At 37.9% G+C, this 19,575-nt stretch overlaps 1 protein-coding gene across 3 annotated transcripts in view; it reads left to right on the forward strand.

The window, feature by feature from the left end:
* Positions 1 to 19,575, forward strand: part of PASD1 (PAS domain containing repressor 1) — a 114,401-nt gene that overhangs the window by 59,629 nt on the left and 35,197 nt on the right. For all 3 annotated transcript variants that reach the window (XM_019435784.2, XM_019435786.2, XM_019435785.2), the window contains 4 exons: positions 5,103 to 5,202; positions 5,626 to 5,739; positions 8,603 to 8,733; positions 11,335 to 11,417. In XM_019435784.2, the coding sequence (XP_019291329.1) occupies positions 5,103 to 5,202; positions 5,626 to 5,739; positions 8,603 to 8,733; positions 11,335 to 11,417 (428 nt within the window). The remainder of the gene's footprint in view (positions 1 to 5,102; positions 5,203 to 5,625; positions 5,740 to 8,602; positions 8,734 to 11,334; positions 11,418 to 19,575) is intronic.

Consider the following 19,575-nt stretch of genomic DNA (forward strand, 5'->3'; position numbering starts at 1 on the left):
TGTGTTAAAAAATAGGCTATGGGTCATTTATTTTGTTTCTTAAATCTCACATATGAGCAAAGGGAAAATAAAAGAGAAGCAAAGCAAGAAACAGACTTTTTAAAAAATATTTATTTAGTTTTGAGAGAGAGAGACAGAGAGTGAGCAGGGGAGTGGCAGAGAGAGAGAGAGAGAGACAGACAGACACAATCTGAAGCAGGCTCCAGGCTCTGAGCTGTCAGCACAGAACTGGATGCGGGTCTTGAATGCACAAACTGTGAGATCATGACCTGAACCAAAGTCAGAAGCTTAACCGACTGAGCCACCCAGGTGCCCCAAGAAGCAGACTCTTAACTCTAGAGAACACACTGATGATCACGAGAGAGGAGGGAGGAAGTAGGTGATGGGGATTAAGGAGTGTACTTGTTGAGATGAGGACTGGGTGATGTATGGAAGTGTTGGATCGCTATATTGTACACCTGAAACTAAAATTACACTGTATGTTAAGTATACTGCAACTAAAAAAAAGAATAAGCTATGGGGGCAGACATGAAAGTAGGGAGTCCACTTGGAAAGCTATTGCATTAATCCAGGCTATTAGATAGTGATGAATTGCAGTAAGGTGGATGTGGAAGCCATCGGTGTTTTGTAGGTAAAATAAGTTTTGCTGATGGATTGGATGGGGGTGTGACAAAAAGATATGAGGAGTCCAAGATATGATGTTGTAACACATACCATTGTGACCGAAATGAGGTCTACTATCATCATCATGGTATTAAATTTATATCGGAAATTTGCCATTGTATTTTCCCACTCATTTATTTCCTTGATAGTTTTTCCTTTGGAAAAACTTGCAGTCACTTGTAGTAGTAACTTGTACTTCCTAGCAGCCTGCTCTCCTACTCACCCTACTTCATCACTACCCCCTGAAAAAAATTAAAACTGGGAATTTACATGTAGTTGTTCTCTTTGACAATTCTTAAACAAATTGTAAACACATTTCCTCTGGAAATAGTTTCTCAGCATTGAATTATTAAGAAACTTTAGCAGGTTTTGAATATAGGTATATAGTTAGTTCATGATAATTGTGATGAATTTTCCTCTCTTCTCCCTGTGAAGCTTACAGCATAGTAGAGAATTACTCGTGATGAGTCTTGTTTGATTCAAAATGCAGTCTGAATTTCATGCAGAGGCTCTTATACTTCCCTGTGCCCTATATAGTTGAACAGTTTTCTAATGCATGTTTAATGTGAATGTCTCTGCCAACAAAAAGACACTTCTTGCCTGGATTCTCAATAAATGTCATGGAGTGGAGCAAATTCCTTTACTTTTTTTTTTTTTTTTTGACATCACTGAGACTCACCACTCTAATATTTGTGGGACAACTAATAAGTATTTGCAAACTTGGCTTTTGAAAAAACTTTTTAATTTTTCACTGGTATTTATCTTTGCTTATTTAAGCTTTAAGTGCCTTGATCTTTCTGCCTTGTGTAATAAGAAGAGCAAATGCTAAAGATTTATAAAAATAACATGGTGTTGATAATGTTTTCAGATCTCTGCCCTTTAACTATGGAGTAGTTACACTGGAATGATTGTTACATTCACCTTTTTTTAGTTGGTGGTCAGTTCTAAGGCATTCATTGTGACTATCACTGTCCTTAAAGAATGTAGTTAATTAATAAGAAAATCTTTGCCAGTATTTCCATCCAAGGGGATGTACACTATCAAAAGTCTGCTCACTTTGAATTCTTTGATGCGACAGTGCTGTCCTTTATTCTTCTACTGATGAAAGAACTGGTGAGCCCTGACACTTTGATCTGCTCTACTGAATTATGTATTCATTAAAATTAGAATTCATATCAGGATCATCATGTTTAACCCTCATAAGTACTCAATAAAAAAAAAAGAAATTGATAAATTGCTTCATGTAGAGTGTCCAAAATGCAGAAACTGTCCCAGTAGCAAATCAGCTGCCCTTTGTATAAATTGGACTTGAAGCAGCTATGGTAGAGTGGAGGGAACAATGGATATACAGTTATTTGGATGGACTTGGGGATGAAATTTACCACTGAACTTCTGATCTCTCAATAATTGGACAAGCCTTAATTTCTTCATCAACAAAATAGGAGATAATTTTTCCTCTCACAGGGTGTTATGATAGCTTATTTGTGTGAATATACCTAGCACAGTGTCTGGCATGGAGCAGTTGTTAATCATGTGTTAGATAAATGAATGAGTGGTTCCCACTGACCAGAGGTAACTTGGTTTGATACCTATAGTTTGTTTCATAACTAAACTAATAATACAATTTTTATTGAAAAAGTGAAGTTTAATGAAAAATATCTATATTTCTTTTAGGAGGTAAATTTCTTATTGAATGACTTTCATTGTCAAAATTTATTGCTTGTTAATTTCATAATGTTTTGTTTGCTAAATTAAGGTAATATTTCTGCCCTCAGTCAAGCCATGCTTTTTTTTTATTGAGTCAGGATCAATCTACTAATTTGAACATTGGCTAACTCATAGGCTAGCTTCTACAAATGGACCATAAAATATATTTCTGAATTTGACTGTACATTATTAATATTATTCATTTAAAAATTATTTGAATCTGTGGTTCATCACCCAAAACCATTATTCAGCTACAAAGAATACTTTGTTTATTACTTTGTTCCTATCACATTAAAAACTCATTACTTAATGTCTGATATTCAATTTATCCATGTGTCACCATATTTCAGCTACATGGTACAGCATTATTCATTCAACTAACATTTACTGAATGCTCACTTGTGCCAAGCTGAGTTCTAGGTGTTGAGGATTTAATAGTGAATAAGTCAGCAAAGGTCTCTGTTTTAATGTTATTTACATTTTACTGAGGGAGACAGATAATAAACAGATAAACATATACATGTGACTATAATGTCAGGTGGTAATGAATGTGTTATAAAAAAAAAGGCAGGAAGAGAATGTCAGGAAATCAGTTCTATTTAAAATACTTTTGAGTGGAGACTTGAATGAAGTAAGGGAGAACATCATTGTAAATATCTAGAAAACAATGTTTCACATTGAATGAAGAGCATTTTAGGGCCCCAAGGTGACTATTTGCTTGGTGTATTTGGATATGAACAAGGAGTTTACTGTACCTGGAATGCAGTGAGCAACCATAAAAAATGGGAGGGACTAAAGTCAATGAACAGCAAGGAACCAGAACATAGAACTATATAAGCCATTGAAATTAGTTTGGCTTTTGCTCTGAATAACTTGGGTAGCTGGTGGAAAATGTTAAGTAGAGGAAAACTTGACTTATGTTTTAAATGAAACATTGTAGCTGTTCTGTGAAGAATGGAGTGGGAGCAGGGATGCTTCAAAAATAAATACAGGGAGAGGAGGTAAGGCTGTTGCAGTAATCCAATCTAGAGATTATGGTTTAGCCCATGTGGTGAAAAGTGGACCGATTCTGCATCCATTTTGACTGTTTTACCAACAGAGTTTGCTGATTGACTGGGTTTGGGGTTTAGGAGGAAAAAGGCAAGTCAAGGACAAGCATGAGGGTAAATGATGGTGCCATTTACTGAAATGTGGAAGACTGAGGGAGTAGCATGCTTTGTGAGGGAAAAATTCAGGTGCACTATTTTGAACATCTTAAAATTGAAATCCTATTAGACATCTAAGATGAGTTATCTAGAAGACTTCAAGGAGAAGTCTGGACTGGAGGTACAAAGATAGATGGTATTTGATGAGCTACAGCAGAAAGAGACTGCCCACAAAGACAGCATAGTAAAAGAGGTCTAATGACTAGGCCCTATGAACTCCAGTGTCAAGTACACAGAGGAGAAAGATCCAGATAAGAAAACCATGATGGAGTAGCCTTCAAAGCAGAAGGATAGCCATATTTGTATGGTATTCTGGAAGCCAAGTATAAATAAAGTGTGTCAAGAAGAAGGAGGGATTTGTTGTATCAAATGCTGAGATGTTAGTGAGGGTTGAGAATTGACTATTGGATTTGGCAACTTGACCTTGACAAAAGTGGAGTGGTTAGGGTAAAAATCTGGTTAGTGTGGTTTCAAGGCAGAGTGAAAGCTAAAGAAATGAGAGGCAGCAAGTATAGTTCCTTTCAAAGATTTTTGTTCCAAAGTATGCCAGAGAAGAGCCAGAGGAGAGAATGTAGGGTCAAGGAAAGTTTTAGATTTTTGGAATTCTGTGTTGTTTTTGTTTTTAAGATAACTGATATTATATCATCCCTGATATAGCATTTACATGCTATGGGAAAGACCTGGTAGAGAGGGAAATCTTAATGATGTGGGAGGTAGGGGGAAATTTCTGGAATGATGTCCTTGAATAGTTGAGAGAGGATGAAAGGCAGTGCACTAGACTTCAGTGGAAGCTTATTCCTTGGAATAGGAGAAAAAATAGGTCTCTAGCCACAGAAACAAATGGGTTGGTAGATTAGATGGCAGGAAGTTATTGACATTTTCTTTCCCCTTTGTTTTACATTTCAATAAAAAATGAGATCCCCAGCTGAATATGAGGATGAGGAAGGCTTGGAGGTTTTAAGAAGGAAGAAAAGGCAAGAAAGAGTCGCACTGAAGAGTGAGGGAGTGAATTGTCTAAGGAAATGAAGAATGATTTCCACACAGATCTGTGTGCCCATTTAAAATAATACATAGCATGGTTGCCATAGACATGCGGTTGCTTGGGTGAAGGTATAAGGTATATGAAGAGTTGAAATTAACCAGAGTTGGTATTTTCCCAGGCATATATGTCAGAAGTTGAACATGGGAGTGCTTATAGTGATTCATGGTGGAATCTGAACTGAGCAAAGTAGGATATGACAATTTACAGGAGATAATGCACAGTAAAAATGTGATGGGAATGAACTGGAGGTCTCAGCGTGTGGAGTAATTGTTGGAGAGGTAGGGTACTTGTGTGTGTGCACTGGAAAGGTAGGAGGTGATGGACATAGAGTGGAGTAATGTGAACTGGGACTTGTAGAGGTATAATAGGTATGACCATGAGATGGCTGAGGGGGAGCAGATGATAAGCTTACTGGAGTAAGGAGGTAGAGGAAGTGAACAGTAATAGCACATGTAACAAAATGTATTCTCTCTGTCTTTCTTAAGGATGAGATTGTGGGTAAAAAATTATTAAGTCTTCTGCCTGATCATGAGAAAAGTGAAGTCCACCGAAAGATTGCTCTCAAACTTCCTTCGTCAAGCTCAGGTACAGATTGTGTCTCCTAAATTGTAAGTTCTTAGCTTTTAAGACCCAAGTAACAACTACTCAAAGGAGTAATAAAAATAAAGACCTTAGAGCCAATATAGCTGCTGATTATATATTAACTTAATACAATTACACAAATTATATTTCTAGTATTAAAATATTTCTTCTCCATTAAGTCTTGTTCTTTGTCATGAACCCTGATTATTTGAGCTTTTGTATAATTGTATTAGTGTTATATAATGTTCTAGCTGGCACTCTACTCCAGAGCTACAACATAGATAGCTATGCCAGAGCTAATGTTCATGGAAAGAAAATGATATTTTTTAAAAATATGTTCTAAGTAAGACAATGGTCTTATGAAATAATCCTGCAGAATGTGGTAACATACCATTGTAAATGTGTTTTGTATCTTTTTTTTCTTAGTGGGAAAACATACTGACTTTTGCTGTCATATAAAGAGAGGAAATGATAAACGTGGTAGTAACCCTACTTATGAATATGTGAAATTAATTCTGACTTTAAAAGATATTTCAAATGGTAAGCAATTCAGTTTTCAGTCTAATTTAGATAAAGTTAATGTGTTTCATAGCCCTTCGTTGCTAACATAAATGCCTTTCCACTGCCGGCGCCCTCAGATTCTCTTATATCCCTGTGACCATAGCGGTTTGGTTGTAGACACTGATCAGACTTTTGAAAAAGAATTCCATGATAAAAACAAAGGGAAAGTAGATTATGAGTGATGATATAAATGGATTACCAAAAGAAGGACCAACAGAAATCTCTGATAAAAAGAAAGACTAAAGTTATTGTTCCAAAGGATCTTATTGTTCTAAAAATGGGCCTGATAATATGAAACACCTTGTTTGTAAATGTCTCTGACCTTTTTGTCTGAGATCAGAATTTCGGGATAGGTAGCTTATATACTTACCTGACACTAATCAGAAAATAGATAATATTTATATTTAAAATGTTTAGTTATATTTAATGATCTTATTCCTGAGTTGCTTGTTCATTGAAGTAGTTTTCATTTCTATTGCAGTTAGGAATAAATAGGTTTGTGCCAGTAGACACTGCTACTAAATTGGTATCCAAAAATGCTTGGGCCTCTAGCTTTCGTTCAGACTCTATGAATTTTAGCAGAGTGCAATGTTTTTGTGAAACAGTGCAGTGAGACTGTGCAGTAAAAGGAAGAGGGGGTTTGGAGATGATGAGGACTTGAAATATATAAATATAATTACTGTCCAATACAACAGAGCAGCTTACTTATGAGAGTTGTAATTACTGTTTATTGCTCTGAGGAAGATAGAAAAGACAGGGAAATAGGGGAAACTCCTTTGAAAAATGGAATACCTTTTACAGAAATATCTAGCGCCTATTATAAACAACTAATCCTTGTTTCATCCCTTTTATTATTAAAACTTATATTAAATATTCAGTTTAAAAAATAGTAAAATTCACAAGATAGGGTCACTTGGTAATATGGTGGATTGAACTAGTAAGAATGACTCTTTCCTTCTACAAAAACAAGGAAACAATTTTTAAAACATAACAAAAGAAGTTTGATGCATACCCAAGCTTAAAGGAAAGTTAAGTCCTTGGGTGACAGGAATTAGAGTATAAAGTACAAGACTATAATAAGAGGAAGCCTAGGTGGGTTATGCATCATCCATGGGCTTCGCTGGCTGGGGTCTGGAGTGCTAACATTCATTCAAGGACCAATACATAAAACCTAGAAACTTAACATGATCAGTAAAATCCTGTCCACTGGCCTAGAGGAATAATGTTTGCCATCTCCCTCAGAATTTGAATGGAAAAAAATATGTGTCATTTACAAGAAATCAAACCTCAAATCAGTGTTGTGTGGATATGGAGTCCAAATTTACAATTTTCAAGGTTTCAGGATCTATTGGCTGATAAATTAACATAAACACTGATATGGGGCCATTAAAACATCTAGGGCTTGAACCATAGGTAAATAGCCCAACGAATATGTGAAAAGATGCTTGAACTCACTAGTAAGCAAAGAATGAAAGATTTAAAAACCAGTGAGATAGCACTGTACACCCATCTGAATGACAGAAATCAGGAAGTGTGAATAATAAACAAATATTGGTGAGGAGGTGAGAAATAAAATACTAAGACAGTGTTGAGAGGAATGTAAACTCATGAAGCATTCCTGAAAAACAGAGTGAACTTAAATTATGTTAATTAACCTGTGACTCAGCAGTCTCATCACTGGGTGGAGATATATCAGAGGCAGACTTACAGAGAGATCTGTGCCTAAAGGGACATGTGCTATATATGCCATAGTGTTTTTTATGGTTGGAGGGAGTTGGAGACAGCCTAGGTGTGCATTATTAGGGAAATGGGCAAGTAAAATGAGAAAAATGTGCAATATGGAAAACTTTGAAAGCAGTGACTTCGGATATACATACTACAACATGGTTAAATCTTTTTTTTAAGTTTATTTATTTTGAGAGAGAGAGAGAGAGAGAGAGAGAGAGAGAGAGTATGAGTGGGCAAGGGGCAGAGAGAGAGGGAGAGAGAGAATTCCAAGCAGGCTGCACAGTGCATAGCTCTAATCCACGGACTGCAAGATCACAACCTGAGCCAAAGTCAGATGCTTAACTGACTGAGCCACCCAGGCACTCCAGTTAAATCTTAAAACCATAATGTTGATTGAAAAAAGTAAGAAACAGAATGAGATCTATAGCACAATGCCACCTTTGTAAGTGGTAAGCACATACACATAAAACCAGACTACATATTTTACAAGTTTAGATATTAAAAGTGGTATATGGCAATGGGTGTCTGTGGGTGCAGAAGGATCAGAAAAATCAAGAGTAGAGACTTTATCTGTGTTCATTCTATTCCATGGACTAAGAGTGTAATTAACTCGGTTCTTTGATACTGAGGTCTAAAAATATAGCGAATGAATGAATGAGTAAATAAACAATCAAAATTAGTTCACACAATGGTTGTCTGATATGTTTGTCATATGTGTTGAAAATTAAGGGTCGTATACTTTTAAAACATTCAGTTGACTACATATGCACACAAATTACACACATATTTAATACCCATGTGCCCTATATAAAAGAGGGGAGCTAAATTTCTTTTGAAGACTACAAAATCCATCCACAGAGTAAGAACACAAAGTTGAATATCACCCTGAACTTGCAACAATTATTTCTCAGTAATGACTTCTTCATGTTTTGGTGGAGACCAGGGTAAGGAGGATAGCTGGAACAGAAGGAAGGCAGGAAAAATCTGTGACTCAGAATTCTGAAAATTATCAGTGGGCTGGCAAACAGTGCACTGATGTGTCAGGTGTTCATTTCTTATGTAGACAGCCTGCCTTTCTATTTGATTGTCACATGTGTGTCTCTGTCTCCCGTAGAGCCTTTGGTGCTCTTCAGTAGCTTCTTCCCCAGTCCCTCTTTTGCTGAATCCTGTGGTACATATCTTCCTCTGGAGGATCGGTTTTATCTGGTCGGGTCCATTTGTATCCTCAGGACTCAGATTCTACGGGTGAGTATGTTGTGTGTGTGCCTTCCCAACTGGGGAATTGCGGGCTTCCTTTGAAAGGCCATGTCCCCTTTGGTCCATCAGCTACTGGACAGCATTTCTAAGGAACCCAATGTGTGCAGGGGGTTGTGCTAAGATAAGTGAATGAGGACAGATCAGCTCCTGCATTTCAGAAGGTGAGCACGTGAGTGGAGATCTCAACACACTCAAAAGAGATACACAATCACTTACAAGTGGTTTTATTTTATTTTTTTAAAATTTTTAACGTTTATTTATTTTTGAGACAATGTGAGAGACAGAGTGCAAGCAGCGGAGGGGCAGACAGAGGGAGACACAGAATCTGAAGCGGGCTCTAGGCTCTGAGCTGTCAGCCCAGAGCTGGACGTGGGGCTCGAACTCATGAACCGTGAGATCATGACCTGAACTGAAGTCAGATGCTCAACTGACTGAGCCACTCAGGCGCCCCAGTAACAAGTGGTTTTAATGTAATATGAAAGAGGTATACAGGGGCTGAGGGCTGGAACATATTAAGAGAAGTGACCATTTTGACAGGTGAACAAAGGAAGGTTTCTGTCATGAGGTGAGTTTTGAGGCAGCTCTCTCCCACATCCACCACCAATTTTCACTTAGTGTTCTACTAATGTAGCACTCACAGATTCTTTCTCTAAAAAGGAAAATCAATCTTTAGAATTCTTTGGATAGATTCAGGTCCAATGAATATTTATTCACTAAGTAACATATTTATTAAGCACCTACTATGTGCCAGACACTATGCTAGGTCCTGGGGATGCATTAGAAGAAATAGACAATAGACATGTAATGTTTAAAAGTGTCATGTAGATGATAAAACAATCATATGTTAATAGCTGGTGGGAAGAAGGAGTTCAGACAGTGTGGTCAGGGAAGGTCTTTCTCTGATGACCTGTCTTTTGAACTGAGACCCTCAGTTATGAGGTCAACCCAGCAAAGAAAGGAAGGCAATCCAGGTAAAGGGTTCAGCAGCTGTAAAAATCTTGAAGTAGTAACTAGCTTAGAGAGTTCCAAGGTGCAAGTACTGTTATGTGACTAGAAGAAGGTGAAAGAGGAAAGGAGTAGTAGAAAATTAGGTACAAGAAGTGGGCAGAAGCCAGGTTATGGAGAACTTTGAGAATCATGATCATGAGTTTGACTTTTACTTCAGCTATAGTGGAAAGCAGCATGACATGATCTGATTTCATTGTTTTTGAGAGATTAGACTGGTTCCTGGGTGGGAAATGGAATCTGGGAAACAAGAGCACAGGCAAGAGGAGTGGCATGAGAGATGGTAGAGCTTGGACTAGGATTGGAGTCATGGAGATAGAAGTACATGGGTTTGGGTTATTGTTGGGAGATGGGGCACAAAGTCCTTGCTGATGTGTTGAAAGTGGGTGGGAGAAGAGAAATGACTCCTAGCTTTTAAGCCTGAGAAGCTCAATAAATGGAAGTGCCACGAACTGACTTGAGTCAGACGGTGACACTATGGATTGGGTGATGTGGGAGTGGGGGGCAAATCAAGAGCCATGTTAACATTATGATGACATTGTGACATACAACACATCCAACTGCCTTACAAGACAGGCCTCTGGATCCAGACCAGCTGCAGGACTTCATCCAAGTTGCGTAAATCTTTTAGCTTCAGTTTCTTTTTCTATATATGGCAATAATAAAACCTTCTTTTAGAGTTGTGGTGAAAAGTAAATAAGACAGCACCTTATGCATGGCAAGCACTTGGTAAGTGTGAGCTATTACAGCCATCATACTCATCATTATCATTATGATAATTGTTATCATTAGGATCCAGAGAGAGCAAAAGATCTGCTTTACTCTTGTCTATGGTTTAGATTGTGGACTTTAACTGACCACATTTCAGAAACTGTGAAAGACCCTGTTACATTCCATTTTAGAGTAGACATGTGTCACTTTTTTTCTCCCAGATTTAAGACCATAAGAAAAGTGTCAGAAAAGCAATTGAAGGAAGTTGCTTGGTCTGATTGCCCCAATCATTATGCCTCTCTGGCAGCTGAGATTTGAGCTTTCATATTTGCCACATGAAGACAGACATCCCATTGTGGAAGTCACCCCCAAAATATACTACTCCCACCTCTGAGAAAGGAAAATCTCATTTGGCACACGTCCTTCACTCTAGAGTCCCTCATGGCACAAGGATCTCTATTTGTGATCTTTTGCAATTTTCCTCTGGGTTTCTAGGATATTTGTTCCATATTAATGGTCACTTTGGAGAATAAATCTTGTGAGAACAGAGGGCTTTTTGGAGGAAGATTTTTTTCACAGTGTTGACTATGTAGCACAGTGGATGGTGCAGCAAACTCAGAGTGCAACTGTGAGATGATGGATCTACTTTGTTTTGTGTCTACCAGCCGTGTATCTTGGGCCAAATCATTACTTCTCTATAATCCTCAGTTTTCATGACTATAAAATCAAGTGCCTTTCTCACATTGATATACAGATGAGCTGTGACATTGGATATGTGATTGCTTCCAAATTTACTACGTGCTATACTAATGTGTCAGGTATTTTTACTATATAAGTTCATTTTAAGTATCTAAAATGCCAGTTTCTCTGCAGGACCTTTTCACTGTGGAGAAAGCTGGGGAAGATATTCAGCTGATAAATGACTCAGATGAGGAACATCTATCTACAGAGTGCAGGTGAGAGACTACTGCTGAAGTAAGTGATGGAGACCTAGGGCATACTTTTATTCAACAAAACTAAAACAAGAAATGATATGTACAAATATTTTCCCATTAAAATGAAAAGACAAACAATTGAATCCAGAAGAGCAATCTACTAGCCTGAATTCCTTTGCCCAGCTAATATAATTCTTATTTCTCCAACTGAATGTAAGTACAAGTGATTGGCTTTTTATTAAAAAAAAAAAAAAAGCTATAGGGGGCGCCTGGGTGACTCAGTCAGTTGAGCGTCCAACTTCAGCTCAGGTCATGATCTTGCTGTCCATGAGTTCAAGCTCCACATCAGGCTCTGTGCTGATAGCTCAGAGCCTGGAATCTGTTTCAGATTCTGTGTCTCCCTCTCTCTCTGCCCCTCCCCCACTCATGAGCGCGCGCGTGCGCTCGCTCTCTCTCTCTCTCTCTCTCTCTCTCTGTCAAAAATAAATAAACATAAAAAAAAGCTATAGAGCACACTTAACTGATGCAGACATTTAATGACTTTCAAATTAAGACAATTCATTTAAAAATAGCATTTGATTACTTTTTCTAGAAATACTTTTAAATGGTGGAACAATAAGTGCACATTGTGGTAACTGCTATTATACAGGTGTCCCTCTTTTTGTGAATATAATTTATTTTATGACATTTGGTAACAAAGTTTCAAAGAACGGAGGCAGTGTTCCATGAGTTTCAGTGGAAAAAGAAATAAAAATGCAGTCCCAACTCACAAGAAAATGCCAGTTTACCAGATATCATTAAACCCCCTCATGTATCTGCTTAACAATCCACCAAGGATTTCTGCAAAATAGAAATTGTATGTAATACTATCTAGTTATTTAATACTTGTTAAACTCATTAGTCTGTATGTAAAAAACCATAATACTAGATACTGCACAGCATAGATTATTGAGAGTGGGTTAAAATTTCCTTCTATATCACAGTAGATATGCATGTGTAAATAAATAATAAAATAATATATTAAAGATGTGCACCACATGCCAATAATACTTAGCAAAAAAGAAAATAAACCAGATAATTTTTTAAGAGGTTTCTTATGATTAAAGACATGTTTATGTGAGGCCTGATGGTGGGAGAGGAGAGAGTTGGAGGCTGTGGTCACTGTTACTATTTGATGGTGGGGGTGGTAAGGAAGAAAGAGCTAGTGAAGAAATGAGTTAAACAGGAAATGTCTGACATTCATCTGTGTCTGGATCTAAGGAATGGGGGAGAATCTTCCCTTCCTGGCGGGAGAGTTCAGAGGTGCTTGGCTGCAAACCATTGTCTGAAGCTACACACAAAGCAATGGGATGGAAAACAGAGCGCACAGTGGCAGTCTGTTTGCATTCCACATGTTTGGTGTCCTACAACTCTTGCTAACATGAGATTGCATTTGTAATTGTGTGAATGTGATAAGTCCGCTCATGCCAAGATCACACTCATTTGCACCAGAAAGCTTTTTTTTTTTTTTTTCAGGATCTCAAATTTCTTGTAAATATTCAGCATTGTATCTGTGATTCCTAGGTGTTGGGGACAGGACAAGTGCATGGCCAAGCTTAAGACTAATGATCATTCAGCTCTCTTTTTTTTAAAAATTTTTTTTTTAACGTTTATTTATTTTTGAGACAGAGAGAGACAGAGCATGAACAGGGGAGGGGCAGAGAGAGAGGGAGACACAGAATCTGAAACAGGCTCTGGGCTCTGACCTGTCAGCACAGAGCCCAACGCGGGGCTCGAACTCACGGACCATGAGATCATGACCTGAGCTGAAGTCGGATGCTTAACCGACTGAGCCACCCAGGCGCCCCTCATTCAGCTCTCTTAATGTGCTTTATCACCCCCAGTTTTCCTTGTAGCGCATGTGCTTATTTACACTTTTTAGGCTTGACCATTTCCTTCATTAGTTACTCAACTTTATTAGACTGTTTACTGAATAATGTGGGGAAGAGGATATCTGCAAAACATGGCATGTTTAAACAATGTGAACTCAAGACACTCTCCTATCAGGAGAGTACCTGAGATACAACAGCAGCAAACCATGTGGATAATTCAGTCAGCAGATCATTGTAGCAAATATTCAGATAGTAAGAGTTCAGAGAGTGAGGAGACCTGTGTTTTACTATTAAGCAGAGTTTAATTGGATGAAAAATATTCTGATGCAGAAACGAGCCAGTTACCACATCTATACCAGTGATCTACTTAGATATAAAAGAAATGTTTTTTTTCTTTTTATTTTTTTTATAATTTTTTTAACGTTTATTTATTTTTGAGACAGAGACAGACAGAGCATGAACGGGGGAGGGGCAGAGAGAGAGGGAGACACAGAATCCAAAGCAGGCTCCAGGCTCTGAGCCATCAGCCCAGAGCCCGACGCGGGGCTCAAACTCTCGGACCACGAGATCGTGACCTGAGTTGAAGTCGGACGCTTAACCAACTGAGCCACCCAGGTGCCCCTAAAAGAAATGTTTTCTTGAGGCTTAAAACCCCTTCTAATATTGTAAGATATTATCACTTCAGTGTGGATGAATGCACTATAGTTTTATATGTTCTGTACTTTCATAAAATATTACTAAAGTTCTTTCAAAATTATGCAATGGATTATTATTTATCATATAGAAAGTAAGATGGAAAATGACACTTAGGACAGAGTTGATGGATCTGATGAAGAAATTCTGTTTAATTCCACCTCCCATGTCTCACATCCCTCCCCTCTCCTTCAATACCATGGTCACTGCTGTGCTCTCAGACACCTCAGCTCTCACGTGATGGGTTGTTGGTGGGCCTGGCTTGTCCACTATCTTGAGGTCTGTAAAGGTGGACCTGCCAGCCTTGTCCCTGTCTGGCACAGAGCTTCACATCAAGTAGGCAGAAATGAACATCTACTCAGGGACTGATTGATTGGTTGATCCTATCAAAATGGTAATCCATTCCATGCCATGAGACCTCTCAAAGGTAATGCAGTATTATTATAAATCAGTGCAAACTAGTATTGCCTTGTTTTTGTCATAGACTCTTTCCTTGTTCTCAGGATATTTTTAAATAAAAATAAGGAGAAGAAATCATGGCATGTCAGAGTCATGGTTTCGTATGTTTCATAGACACCCTGAGCAGATTGGTAATCTGGCTTTCATTTTATAGACTGAAGGACAGTTAGGAAAGTAATCAGGCACAGAGGCCATAGGGACCTGGAGCTCCCAAAGTGGTTTGGGAATTTCTCTTGGTAATTCTACATGTTCTTTGAAAGGCAAGAATCATTTTGCTAAAAGGCTTGAAAGCATTGCCTATGCTTATGAAAGAAACACAAAGAGGGGAATTTGAGATGTTTAGAAGAAAGGGTCTGTTTCCATGGAGGGTGTATTGTCCTTGCATGTTTCAGATTTGAGGCTAAAGAACCTTTCATTTCAGGAGAGGGACTCAGTGGTTGGGTTATTTTCCATTAAAGCTACAGATGCAATGGAGTGCAAGGTCTTGTTTGCTTGGACCACTGAAGATACAAAGAAGTAAGGGGTACTTGAAAGTACGTAAGGGGCAGACCAAAACTGGAATACTGTTAGCCCTCTCCTATCTGGCTCCTGCTAGAGCCAGAATGAAATACCTAGCTACTCTTTTAGTTTGGCCAGATGTATGTAGAGGTAAGACCCAAATTCCCATCACAGTGTCATCTCAGTAGAAATGCATTCTGTTCTTTAGCCTTCATGATAGGATTTCATGTTTATTAACCTGAAAACAAATTGAAAACAAATCTATAAGGTAGATTTTAGACTTGTCAGAATGTAGTCATAGAGGATTATGATATGCCCAACTCACACAATTTGTTCCACAGTAGAGTGGAATTGGGACCCAGATTTTCCTGGGCTCATTCCTGTCAGGACATCAGTTCCAGCAGCTGTGGCTAGTATGGGATTCCAAGGAGGAAACTCGAGGAGCCTTTGGGAAGTACTTGATTGAGGATGTTTTCGAGAGAAAATCTTTTTTTCCCCTTTAATTTCTCCTTAAATGTAGAGGAGAGAAAAATTAATAGGGAGGGGACTATGACGATTAGCCCAGTGTTGATGAAGATAGCATCTTCTCACCTTCAGATAGAGTAAAGAACACTGGAATATCAAATAGCAAGCATTTCCAAGGGTTCTAATAGCTCTTACACTTGGTTTCAGTCTTCAGAAACTGCTACAGTGCTGGAATTGGTCCCTGGGAGACTCCAGCTGTCAGCAGCTTCACCAAAAAGAATGTTCCTGCCTAATTCCCCTTTCAGCTTGTGTCAGTGAAGAGTTATTTTGTACAAAGGTGTGAAGAGAATTTTGTAAAGATGTATGGTAATTCTCATTACCACAGTTTTGTTATATGGAGCCTTGGTACTATTCTATACAGACTTCATTACTTGTGTCCACCCCACCTTGAGCAGGGGAAGGGCCCTGTGCATCACTGCAGCACATTTGATTGTGTTTCTTTACCACTAAGGAGCTAGCTCACAGGTTCCATCATTCCAGTCCCAGTGAAACTTATGCATACAGCAAGTATTTAGCACCTACTATAGGGGAAGTTCTGTTCTAGGCTCTGAGGACACAGCAGTGAACAAAAATCCTTAACTTCTAAAGCTCCATTCTAGTGGAAGAGAAAGACAATACATAAATCAATAGACCAGAGTGGGTTACATGGTGAGGAGGGCCAATGGAAAACGGTAAGCAATGACGAGGGATAGGGAAGGTTGTGAGGGGAGGATAAATTTGATTTAAGTTTTACCATATGCAATTGACATTTTTATAGGTTAAAAGATGGTGCAATATTGGCAATTCTGAATGGTGTGATGTAATAGGTAAGGTGGCCAGCTTGTGTCTCCACAAGCGACATTTTCACTGCCTCTTGAAGCCTCAGTCAAGGCTCTCTACTCTCCCTCTGCAAGTTACTTGCCTAATTCTACTCCACATTGCCTGTCATCATCTTTGGCAAATAGTGTGGAGGTCTTATGGTATAGTGATGCTTTAAAAAACTCACAGTATTGGGATTTTTAAACAACTGAAGTATTCGTGTTTTATTTCTCAGCTTGACCATTTACAAGTTGTGTGATCTTGGACAAGCCTCCTTGAGTCTCAGGTTTATTATCTATAAATGGTGAGGATAATTAATGCAGAATGTGCATCACAAATAAGATAAGGAAATGAGGCCTGTCTGCTTTGATAAATAAATTATATCTATATGCTTTGTAAAATACTATACAAAATCAAATTATTATCAATTAAGAAGTAATTTCAAAATGGAGTAGTTATAATTTAGATCTCCACTAAATCGTTAACTGAGCTATAATGACATTATTAAGTGCAAAGGGTTACATGTAAACTTGGTTTATGGTCATGATCTGAAGTCTGAGTCTGGTGATTTCTTTAATACTCTTATTTTTCTGTTAATTTAAGGTTGTCCTCTTTTTCTGTTTAAACCCAGCCAACTTGAAACCCCTATCCTTATGAGATGATTCTATATCCATCAACACCCAAACTATTCTCTGCAAAGAGTGCACCTTGCCTTGCTGGGGTCAGGACAGGGTGTGTAGCCAAATCTGAACATGATGGAATTCATGGCTTGGAGGCCCCATTGAGAGTCTGAGTTCAGTCTGTTTACTCCATGGTCTCACACCCACCTGAGACACCATCACATGCTGACACCTGCCTCTAACAGATAAGAAAAGGAGTTGGGACCCATTCTCATGCAGCTGTAGTTGTTAGATCTGGAGCAAGTCTCTTGGTTTCCATTTAACTTGTCCTGTTGGTATGTATAGGACCTGGTTCTAAAAAGGCAAACATAAAAACAAAAACAAAAACAGAAGAAGAAGAGAAAAGAAGGGAGAGCAGGCTCAGGTTTCTGGATTTTGTGTTTCATTGTGTTTATATGACCTCTAGCCCACCCATATTCCTTCTTTAGCTATATGATCATCTCAAAGCATAAAGTTATTAGACTGTCTTATTAGATTTATAATTGATAAGAACAATTTGATTATTAATATTTTTGAAAAGCTCATAGTAAGTTTGTACTCAAAACTCAAACTCTGAAATCACTGAGGGTGTAGACACTAATGAAAAGAAGTCTAATAAATATCAAACTTGTGAAAAATCTGGAACAAATTATCTGAGTATTAACCTATTTTATGAAAATTAGCTTTGGATAAATATACTGGCAGCTGCTTGTTCTACTCAGACAATTAAAATTGTAATTTTTTCCCTCCTCATGCTATTCATTTGTCAGCCTGTAGTGAAGATGTCAGGCTGTGCCTTAGGATCTGAGGAAGTGGGACAGGATCTGGTTCTCTTTTGACTTAATGTTTTTTGCTTTACCTTTTTGTATCCCAGGGATTCTTTTCCTTTATCTCTGTTAATTTTTTTTAACTTTTAAACTTTTTATTTGAATATTGGCAGGAACTACTACTATAATATATCGTCCTCTACCTGTGCTTACAAGTATTAAAGTTTTGCTGCATTTGCTTTATCATTATTCTCTCCTCCTTTTCCCTTCCCTCTGTCTTTTTCTATCCTTTCTTCTCCACTTTTTCTCTCCCTCTTCTTTTCACATTCATTATTTATTTATTCATTTGTCTATTCACTGGATTAAAATACTTTGCTGTTATTATTTATTTCAATGCTTGGATTGTCCCCAAATCGACCAGTGGCAGCCCTTTCAACCAAGCTCTTCTGTCTTTTTGATATTTTTCACCATTCTTGGATCATTCCTTACTTTCTGGCACTAATGATGTTCCAGGCTCATTTAGTTCTTTCTTTGCCTCATCCATGAAATCGGTTGGTTCTCCAAGCCTTAGTCAAAGGAACCCTGGCTTCTTAAATGCAGATATTTAGAAGCCAAGATCTGGGCACTAGTCATGCTCCTTGTTACTACTCTGTGTCTACTTCTAGTGCTTTCAGAACTGGGAAACAAATCCACACACACCTAGGCATAAAGGCCTATATCTATATTTATTTTCTTATCTACCCATCTCTGTGTATGTGTACTTAGGTGTATATGTGTATATAAAATAATACAAACCATGAATTCATATGGATACCTCCACATCTAAACCAGTACCAGAGGGTTCATTCTAGTCCTCCTGTTTCCATTTGTGCAACACTTTTCTCCAATAGTTGGAGATGCTTGGCCCCATTATCCTCAATAGATTTCCTTATTTGCTCAAGTCTAGAACACACAGAGAGTAGTTTTAGGGTTGCCAACTCACTTCATTGCAAAAAGCAGACTTCTTCATTTGAGCTGGTTATTGTTTATATTTTAAGGTAAAGTTTACATATAATAAAATGCACAGATCCATTTTTAATATTCTGTGAGCTTTCACAAATGCATAAACACATGTGACCCATATTCCTATCAAGACATACAATATTTTCAACACACTAGAAATCCTTTTTGTGCCCCTTCCCTGTTAACCCTTGACCTAGAGGCAACCACTATTCTGATGTGTTTTGCTATAGATTTCTTTGCTTTATTAGAATTTCATAAAAATGAAGCTATATAACATATACTCTGTTGAATCTGCTCTCTTAAAACTCAGTATAATACATCTGAGATTCATCCTGTCATATGTATCAGTCGTTTATTCCTTTTTGTTGCCGAGGAATATTCTGGTCTATGCATATACCACAATTTGTCAGGCATTTTCCTTTGATGGACATTTATTTCTAATTTTTGGCTACTACAAATAGAGCTGCAATGAACATTCTTTTACAAGTCTTTTTGTGGACATATATATTTAAATTATTAAGCAATGCATATCTTAAATTATATGGTAAAATTGATTTGTTTTTTCTTGGTGTACAGTTCTATGGTTTTAATACAGGCATGGATTCATGTAACCATGACCATAATCAGGATAAAGAACAGTTCCATCACTCCCTAAAAACCTTCTTTGTGCTGTCCATTTATAGTCACCCCTACTTCCCATGATTCACTCCTACTGGTCGTCTAGATCCACTTTTGGTTCTCTACCATGGCACCATGCTCTTTTTCCTTAGTCATGCTTTTTGAAGTTCATAAATTTATAGTTATCTTGGGGCTATTCGTTCATTGAGTTCCACAAAAAAACTATATACTCTTTTAGGCTCTGTTCTCAGTGCCCAACCTGTGCCTGTCTTCATCGTACTTACTGCCT

Source organism: Panthera pardus, unplaced genomic scaffold (genome assembly GCF_024362965.1).
Source record: "Panthera pardus isolate Hobbes unplaced genomic scaffold, ASM2436296v1 HiC_scaffold_27, whole genome shotgun sequence".
In the NCBI taxonomy this organism is placed as follows: Eukaryota; Metazoa; Chordata; class Mammalia; order Carnivora; family Felidae; genus Panthera; species Panthera pardus.